General features: G+C 43.1%; 2 protein-coding genes across 2 annotated transcripts; both read right to left on the bottom strand.

The window, feature by feature from the left end:
* Positions 1–591: 591 nt before the first annotated feature.
* PCYB_042100 (sexual stage antigen s48/45 domain containing protein) lies at positions 592–7371 on the bottom strand (the record flags this gene model as incomplete). Its single annotated transcript, XM_004225361.1, has 3 exons — positions 592–996; positions 1057–1155; positions 1210–7371. 3 exons carry the CDS (start codon positions 7369–7371, stop codon positions 592–594), a joined length of 6666 nt encoding a protein of 2221 aa, XP_004225409.1.
* Positions 7372–8901: 1530 nt separating this feature from the next.
* On the bottom strand, positions 8902–9923 carry PCYB_042110 (hypothetical protein; the record flags this gene model as incomplete). Its single annotated transcript, XM_004225362.1, has 3 exons — positions 8902–9519; positions 9581–9626; positions 9886–9923. The coding sequence occupies 3 exons, from the start codon at positions 9921–9923 to the stop codon at positions 8902–8904; spliced, it is 702 nt and encodes a 233-aa protein (XP_004225410.1).
* Positions 9924–9948: the final 25 nt, after the last annotated feature.

Raw genomic sequence — 9948 nt, forward strand, 5'->3', positions numbered from 1 at the left:
GTCTATCTATCTATCTGTCTACCTACCTATCTATCTCTCCCTCCCTCTCTCCCACCGCCCACCGGAAGGCACCACTTTCAATTTTCACCTGCCCGCTCTGCCAACCATTCGTGCTCCTCCCTCCCGAGGGCGCAATTCATTTTCGACGCAAAGAATTAGACGCTGTCTACTCCGATGGAGTGGTGTCAGTTGTCAAAAAATGGTTTGGGTGCAGATGCAAAATGAGACAGATGCAAAGTGAGGCAGATGAGAAGTAATAGCATATAAGAAGTGATAACAGATGCAAAGGGCGCGCATACGTGACACATAGAGACATGTACTGATGGTACGCTCGCCCAGTGGCCTGGCAAACGATTGGAATCGCTGTCAACAAAAAAGGCGCAAAGGAAAAGACAAAGGGAATTTTCGCATTTTTAAAAAATATTGAAAAGAGTGGAAGGGGGCGAGGTGGCGTGGAGCTGATCCGTTCGCTAAAGAGAAGCAGGTTTGCCGCTAAGGAGCAGGCTTGCCGCTAAGGAGCAGGCTTGCCGCTAAGGAGCAGGCTTGCCGCTAACGAACAGGCTTGCCGCTAACGGAGTGGTTTTCCCCCCCTCAGTGCTGCACCGAGGGCAGTCGCAGATCTACATCGCTGTACTGAATGACCGCGCCGCCGAGGCCCTTCCTGGGCGTGCCCAGGACGTAGGGCTCGTAGTTAATTTTGACGGTGACCTCCTTGTAGTCCCCCTTTGCGGAATCGTAGCACTTGCAAGAGAAGTGACTAGCGAAAATGTGCTTGACCTGGATGAAAGAAAGAATGGGTTTGTTCCTCTGCTTGTAAATAAAAATATTAACTGCTTCTATTAGTGAATCCTTTTTGTGGACCTCGTTATCCTTAATGACACTGTCAAAGCAATCTGATGGATGCAGCTTGGTATGTGAAGGACAGGCTACCCCTACTATGGAGTCGTCCTCTACTTGTACTTCGCATACGTAATTCTTCGGCACGTCTTCCCACCTCTGACTAAAGGAAAAATGAGTTGAGTAATCCCCAACAAAATCACATCCAAATATATTCACATAGTTTGGCTTCACCACAATTTTAACGATTCCGGTTTTACCTCTTCTACTCTCATTCAACGTTAGCGAATTGTCGCACGAAATAAAAAATTTTGCTTCCTTTAGAAGGAGAGGAGAAAAAAAAATCATCCCAGCATAAGTGTTTTCACTAACTTCTATTTCGTGATTCACGAATTCTATAACATCGTTTATGTTTTTTATTGTTAGGATGTCCTTTTTTGTTTTTTCCTCCTGATCTTTGGGATGGTCCAAATTTTTTGCATCTTCGATTGTTGCTTTGGGTCTTTCCGTCTTTAAAGCGACGATTATTTTGTTCCCCATATCGTCATAGTCTACCTTCATTTCGTTTTTATCTCTATCCTTTTCGTTTTCTTTTATCTTAGATCCATCCTCAGTTACGTCTTTATTTGTGGAGTCTTTCAATTTTCCTTGTACTAGTTCTATGACCATTTTTTCTTTCTCCGCTTCACTTCGCTGGTCTTTGTTGGAGTCCTTCTCCATGACGTATACATACTCGAAGAAATTTTCGGGGCTGATTTTGGACTGCCTGAAGTGTTGTGCATTCCTCAAGGGGCACACGACCTTAACGGAACTGAATTCTGATGCCGCTACGGTTATTTCGTGTACCTGTTTTGTGCGCATTGGGTTCAGCACGTTTTCTTCTTCCACTTCGTCGTCGCTCTCCGCATCATCTCCGTCCTCCTCTGCGTCCTCCTCCTCTCCTTCTTCTTCTTCATCTCCTAGGTCGAGTAGCTCCACGGTGGTGCGCCCAGCGTTTGGTTCTACCTCTCCCGTTTTCTTCGCTGCACCCCCCTGTGTGTCTACCCCGCCTTGCAGTTTCTGGCGACTTCCCTTAGCTCGCTTCCCCTTAGGCATCGCATCGATATCCAACACGTTCTCCGAGCTGATATTGAGTGGGCCAGAAGAAAAATCATAAAAGTAGCTAGCCTGTTCGAATGCAAAGATATTATGACTGATCTCTTTCTTGAACCAGTTATTCAAGTCATCCCCGATGATATTAATTTGGATAATACCCGTTTTGATTAGCTTCACGGAGTTACATTTGCAAAATATTTTCATCGATTTGGGTATCTTCTTCGGAAGGATGATATAAGAAGGAGTATAATTAACGTCATATATTTTATTCTTAAGAATGCGTACCCCTTTGAGTAGCTTATCCAGTTTGTGTGTTTCTAGTTCTTTGTCTACCCCTTCAATTTGCACAGACTCGAAGCAATTTTCAGGAGCTGTGAGGAAATTATGAGGACAGCTGAACCCAACTACGTCATTCTCTATGGCTTCAATATTACAGTATATGTTTTTTCCCTCCACTAGTTCGATCTCAAATTCGAATGAGTTATTTTTGTACATACTAGTCCCTTCTGTTTTTCTTTCTCCTGTTTTAGATGTGAGTTGGTGTACCTGGTTTCTAACATCTGAAGGGTCAATAAAATCGCATCCCAAAATTTTGTTGTTATTTTTTTTTACAAAAATGGATGCATGACCGATGATACGATTAACTCCATCTTCTGCCATATTCTCACAGGAGAAACTAAAATTTTTTGACGAGTCTGCATAGGGAGATATAATAAGTTCCAATTCTCCCTTATCAAAAAAGGAGACATTATTCTCGTTAGTTTTATTTACGATGATGGTTCCGAAGAGCAGATTGTTCAATCCTTTCACTAAGGAGCTGGGGTCGTTACCCAAACTGGATGAGTACACCAGACGGGGTGCACTAAGTTGGAGTCCCTTAGAAAAAGAGGAGGGGCCTTTCTCACTAGAAGGCAGACTTTCCTTCTTCTTAGAGGGACATTTAATCGCAAATTTGTCAAAAGCGCTCAAGTCTATGTTGCATTTGTAGATGATAGTATGGTCTGGGTAATTCTCCACCTTGGGGGGGTTGTCCCGATAATGCTGAATCTGTTTCTTAACATACTCGATGTATTGCTTCTTCATAATTTCCTTTCTGAGCTTAAAATTCAAGCTGAAGTGTGTGAATTCATCGTGTTTGTATAGCAGGATATTCTGCAGATATTTATTCAATAGCTTCTCCATGTCTACATTAGATCGATCCAAGATGTTGTAATGTTGGTCGGTAAAATCGCAAACGTACGTGTCTTTGGTATAGTACGGGGGGACATCAAGAACTAGCTTTTTTTCCGTGTCGTATTTTTCCTTAGATGTAGAAGTTGGGTTCTGGGGCAGGTTCAGGAATATGGTGCCCACATTCTTGCTATCATAATCCTCACAGGTACAGTAAAAATTGAGGTCCTTCGTATTGCTCATCTTCGATATGATCAAAAAAGCAGAAGAATTTTTCAATAAATAATTCGTATTAATTACCTTAACGTCATTGAAAATATTTTCCACGTTTTCTACATTTTCCTGATCCATGGTACTTTTTATATATACATTGTGGAAGCAGTTATTTGGGTTAATTTTCCCATTTGGGCAGTTCAAACTAACGATAATGTTTTCCTTCAAGTTCACGTGGCACTCCTTATTATCGCTAGTAAGTGAATGCACCTCGGAGTAGTAGAACGTCTTGTTGGAATTTCCAGAAAAATCACATCCATAAAACCTTTTCTTCGTTACTCTCTTGGGTATTTTTACAACAACGACTCCCTTTTTTCCCTTTTTATTTCCAATAACTGTCTCGGAGTTATCACAGGAGAGCTTTATTATTATATCGTTCTTCACAATCAACGGGGTGATAAATGTGAATCTTCCTTTTTCTCCAAATTTTTTACTTCGATTCAGGATTATCGTTCCTGGGAGGATATCTTGCAGCTTCATTTTGCTGTTCATGTGGACTACGTCTTCGAACTCTTCGGGCACGTACTTGATTTGCTTATACTTGCTGAGTTCCTCCTCGCTCAGGATCAACTCCTCAGCTGGGAGGGTACTGTGGCTCCCACTGCGGGCCGCCATTCCAGCAGCACTGGCAGCACTAGCAACGCTTCCAACGCTGCGCATTCCACGCACTGTGCTGAATCGGGTGACCCCAGACGGGTTAACGTTCCTTGGGCAGCGTACCTCCACGAGACTGAGGTTTTCCTCCAATTCGACGAAGCAGGAGTTGATGGCGGGGAGCTCATCCTGGGGAGCCAAGGAGCTGTCCTCCCTTGTAAAATCACAAATATGCTTCTTTCTCATTATTGGTATGGGTCTCCTATTGACAAATTCGTTCCCTATGAGGAAGTCTGACTCGTACAGGCGATCAATTTTTTGTACATTGGTGATACCCCTATTGGAGATATTCAACTCGATATTAATTTTATTTTCCTTCTTAGGAGCTGCTACCAACCCTGCTGCTGTCTCCTCCGATGATGGTGGTTCCTCATTACAATAGCAGAATATGTTTAGATATCCGACAAAGCTTTGCGGGATCTTCAAATAGGAGACCCCCTTATCATTGGTGAAATTTTTGAAATCCTTATCGTAGCTGCTAAGCTGGACAAGTGCATCTGAACTGTCATACGCTGTTTGGAAACACCCAGGGGGGGTTAAATATAATCCGTTCTGAATTGGACAAATAATACCTATGTACTCAATTTCTCCATTACTTTGGATTACGCAATCTTGGTGAGAACCTACTTTTATTTTTTTTTTCAAAATGCTGCTTTCTTCCTTATGCTTGTAGAAGTGACACCCATGGACTTCCCTTCCTTCGGTTCTGAGATGAACGGACATAATTCCGTTATTCCCTGTGTTACCCATTTTTTTCGTTTTATCATTAATGCAAGCGAATTCGATGATGGCATCACGTTTTATGTAAGGTGGGAGTTGAAAGATGAAGAGTCCATGGTGGATATTGTTCGGACGTCCCAAATGGCTAGCATACATTTGATTCATTTCGTCATTTTCGTCTGGTGGTAGAGTCGGATCTTCCACCCCTGCATCTGTCTTTTTTATTCTAGCTATTTTTATGCGAACCGTATCTTTGATTAGAACCCCTGGAATCATTTCATCAATTCGTTTTACAGTTTGCATGTAGCGGTTTATTACGTAAGAAGGAGCTTCCTTCGGGAGGTGAAAGGACTTCGAATAATTATTTCTCTTCTTCCCGAAGGCCCTTATTTGTTCCTTTATGCCTGGATTTCCATATTGGTAAAGCAAATCGGAGAGGATCTTCTCATTCTGTTCATCGATGAGGTTGGTAGGGCAGTTCAGGGCGATATATTCCATTGGCTTGGGAAAAACTTCACAGATGTAATTTACTGGGTTCTTCCTCGTTGGCTTAAGGACTGAATTATTTCCCATGAAATCGCAAAGGTGGGTCCTCATCGGGTGTGATATCACAGATTGGTAGGTCACTTTAGGAATGGGATTATAATCATACAGTTGGTCCTCATTTATGTAATTTACAATCACCCTCTTTTCTATCTTATTTTTGTCACTCTCCTGGACGCAGAAGCATTCGAAGGAGTAGGACCTACTCAGGCTGCTGGTAAATGCGGCTAGAGAGAGGCTTGGATCCTTATATGAATAAATAACAATATTCTGCGCGAAGAGTTCCCTTAAGGGGTAGAGGTACCCATGGTAGTACAACTCGGTGAAGCAGGAACTCGGCTTCTTCACTGTTCCATGTGGACATCTAAATCCAAAGCTACTATTCGAAGTTACATTAATTTCGCAAACATCCCCTTTGATATATGCATTCAGATAATCATACAATTTGGAGCTTCTAAAATCACAGAAGGAGACGGTTTTGTCTTTTAAGTTCGTTTTTACATAAAGTAGAATATTCGCCTTTTGGAAGCTGTCCTTAGTTTCATTAGGAATGACACATTCGATGATGAGGGGATGGGGACCATGGTTGATATAGGCTGTCATGAAGTATTTGTAATCTGGAAATTTCCATCGTAGATTTTGTATGTGTATATCTTTGGAGAAGAGTGTAATATCGCTGAACTTACTCAAAGGATGGGTCCCATTTAGGTACTTCACCGTTTTGATTGGTTCTTCCAACTTAACCCCTATGGTACTCTCCATCTCGCAGTTATACATAAAGAGAGAGAACTCGTTAATAGTCCTTTCGCACACCTGTGTGGATTCCTTTTTCTCCTCTTCATATTCAAAGTGACACATCTTGTAAGGAACTCCGTTAAAATACTGGAACTCATCCTTATCTGCTTCTATAAAGTAGGTGTCCGTTAATGGATTAACTTCATCCTCCCCAAACGTGACATTTTTCTTCCTCCCTTTGTAAGTAAAAGAACAAGAAAATTTTATTTCATCTTCGAAATATTCATGATTGATATAAAAATATCGAAGCTTAAAATCTGGTCTATCCAAAATTAAGCATCTAGAAAATTGGTACTCAATTTCTAGCGAAATTTTTTTTTGTCCATCATAAACCACTTTGAAACAATTTTCTGGATCTAATTCTGCATCTGCCAATTTGAATCCTAAGACTCTATTTTTGAAACTTCCAAATTCATAATCATCTACATTTTCATCTACTATTTTTTCGAAAAATTCTCTATCTTTAGGATCTGTGCTAAGACCTACTATTTTTTCACTACTACGTGGGATTCGAATACGGACCTTAATCACATCCTCAAAAGTGTAGGTCTCATTTATTTCTGTGTTGGCACATCTAACTACAATGTCTGATACAGTTCTAGTAAATGGTGGTGCAAAAAATTCGATGATTCCTGTTGACATTACGTTTTTCATCCCCCAACTAGCTTCCTCTGCATAAAATAAAACAGGATAATCTTTCTTCGTTAATATTTCTCCTTCTCCTTCCTTTATGATTTTATAGAGGGCATCACTAGGTTGGGTAATGATGTGCGAGAAATTCAGAGTCGGCTTGAAGCATATGACTACAACCCTATGTAGCGTCATAATCTGACTTACGAAAATTTCATTTTTTCCGTTATCTCTCCTTTTTCCCTTAACGAAATAATCAAAAAGATTTACCACTGTGTAGTTCCCATCTGCTAAATTAACATATGGCAATAAATCTTTGTTTGTCTCAACATCTGAAAGTTTTCTGACCTTGTTCATATTTATTTTGTGTATCAATCTTGCATTTTTATTTTCCTTCCTCTTCGCAACTTCGTTTGCCTCTCCCTTTTTGCTACACCCAATTTGGAGTAACAAGCAGACGAGGGCATTGCTCTCCCCAAGCCCTCTCCACACATCTGCGATGTAGCTGTACTGATTGCTCCCCACTGCGTCGCTTCCCCATCCGAGCAGCCGCTTAACACCTCCGTAGCTGGCCAGGAAGGCCACGACCAGCGCGCCGTACAACAGCAGGCCACTCACCGCCCGGGCCCTGCTCATCGCCCGGGCCCTGCTCATCGCGTCGGTTCGGCGGGCGGGGGCCGTGCGCGCTGTTGCTCCTCCCTTGGGGGGTGCCCCTTAGCGCGTTCTCGAAGGGTGTCCCTAAGGGTGTCTCGAAGGGTTTCTCTAAGGGTGTCTCGAAGGGTGTCCCTAAGGTTTCTCTAAGGGTGTCTTAAGGATGTCTCTAAGGTTGTCTCTAACTTTGCCCCTAATCTTTCCCCTATTTTTTGCGCTATTTTTTGCGCTATTTTTTGCGCCAATTTTCCCCCTATTTTTTGCGCTAATTTTTCCCCTAACTTCCCCTTTGCCTTCCCCTCTTGGCCGTCCGCCCCCCTTTCGCAGCTGGCGCGAGCGGCTGTTCGTTCTCCCCCTAGAGTGCAGCGCGTGTAGGCACTTGTACACTCACATGTGCGCGTGTGCCTACGCATGCGCCGTCTGCACCTAAAGCCGAAGCGGCCGCTAGCACATGCGACTGTACTTTGGTGCTCCTTCGTCGCCGAGTTCGTTGTGCCTCCCTCGGTTATTCTAGCTTGTCTACCGTAAGGGTTTACTCCTTCGTTCGTGCATCATTGCTTTCGCCCTTTAGCCGATTGACCCGCTATTTGTCTCTTTTTTTTTTTTTTTACAATTTCACTTTTTTGAGGGGCCCATTTATATGCACAGCATGAGACTACTCACCTTTGAAATTTTCACCTACACGTGAAGGCAGATAACTCCGCACGTTGGCACCACGCAGGGTGAAGCAGCGATCGAGAAGGTGCTCTCTCTAGCGCCAGGATTGGCTAGCTCTTCCAATCGAACCGTTAAACACACACACACAGGTTCGCATCAGCCACATGCACAAAAATTGCAGCGCACACACTGTGCGTTACGGGTCATGGGTACTTCTACGCATGTGGGGTGAGGGCGAAAAAAAAAATTTCGAAAAAAATAGGGAAAAAGAAAGCTACATTCTCTCCAGCTCGGTTGCCTGTCTTTCACGCTGCTATCGGTATGCATATGTACACACGCCTACTCACAAAGCGCACCCCCTGTCTTGTGAGCGATGCGGTTTGACTCCCCTTAATAGGGGCACTGCGGAGGGGAAGCAAAGCTGCGCTGTGGAGGAGAAGCGCAGCGTACCTTCTGCGTGGGGCCCGCAGTTTTGGCGTTCCATTTTGAACTGCACGTTGATGTTCCTTCTCTTCTCCCTCCACTTTGCTGCTAACCATTTGGAGGGTTCCAAAATTGGAGAAGGCCCCCTTGGGGAAGCTACAAGTTCTTATCACAAAAAAAAATGGTCTCACGAGCACACTCGCATGTATACACAGTGGGCACATGCCGTGTTGACAATCGGGCACCTTCCACGTCTCCCTTCTTTGGTCTCAGCACCGTGGGAGTGAAAAGGGTGCCAAAGGAAAGTGGAAACCCAATTTGATGAACAAAAAAAAAAAAAAAAAAGAAACGCAAGGCGGACGAATAAAACGCCAAAGCGGTCCCTTAATTTTACAGACGTGCAGCCGAAGTGATAACTGCTGAGAGTTTCTATCCACTTGGGGGCCACCCCTCTCATCTGCTGGCCCCCTGCTGCATACTCTCCGTGAGGTGCTTCGATATAGACAAGGATAAAAAAAATATGGCAACATAAATCCAGTACTTGCGAATAAAAGATTTCGGCTTCTCCTTCTCAGCCTGCTCATTTGACTTCGCCTTTGGCTTTGCAACATTCTCCTCCGTTTTCAAGTTAGCCATGGTGATGGGTACGGATACGGACAAAACTTTAACAGCCAGCATGCCGGAGAATATTTGCGTGTCTTCTTCCAACTCTTCACTCGTTCTGTAGTTTAAAATGTAGGGCAAGTAATTATTATTTAATCCTATAAGTAGGAAAAAATCATCGACGTTTTGAATTTTCTTTTTTCCCACATATGTTTGTATGCACGTCTTCTCATCTGAGTCGTCACATAATTGAAATAGGACGTATTCAAAATTTGGTCTGCTTAACTGCTCAATGAGTTTATCCTTTTCTTGTTCATACGCATTTGAGGTGTTGAAAATTTGATTCTTGTTCAGTACAAAGTATCCTAGCTGATTCCATTTTGCGTTGTCTCCTGGGTGGGTATTTATTTGATAATTCAGCTCGATTATGTTTTTATTGCACAGTGCTAGTGTTAGGAGTAGCATCACCTGTGAGAGGATCGCGAGCAGTCTGAGCCCCATCTTCCTCTTGCTCTCTCTGTTTTTGTACGATAGCTTGAATCAGGGCCAAGGAGGATATCTCTTCTCGGTTGAACCTTCTTGATAAAAAAGGGGATGTTCTTGGGGGTGGTGGTCGCGACACGGAGGAAGTGATGCAAAGGGGCACCCCACAAATGTGCTCCACAAGTGTCACAAGTGTCACAAGTTTCACAAGTATCACAAGTGTCACAAGTGTCACAAGTATCACAAGTGTCACAAGTGTCGCAAGCGTGAAGAACTGCACGAGCATAGACTTGGCATCACTACTCTTTACGAGAAAAAAAAAGGCGTCGCCAATTGTAATCAATTTTTTACCTGCACTGCTCAGAAAAAACAACCATGCAATGTATCATTGTATACGAAAGGGGAATAAAAAAA

Source organism: Plasmodium cynomolgi, chromosome 4 (genome assembly GCF_000321355.1).
Source record: "Plasmodium cynomolgi strain B DNA, chromosome 4, whole genome shotgun sequence".
Classification (NCBI taxonomy): Eukaryota; Apicomplexa; class Aconoidasida; order Haemosporida; family Plasmodiidae; genus Plasmodium; species Plasmodium cynomolgi.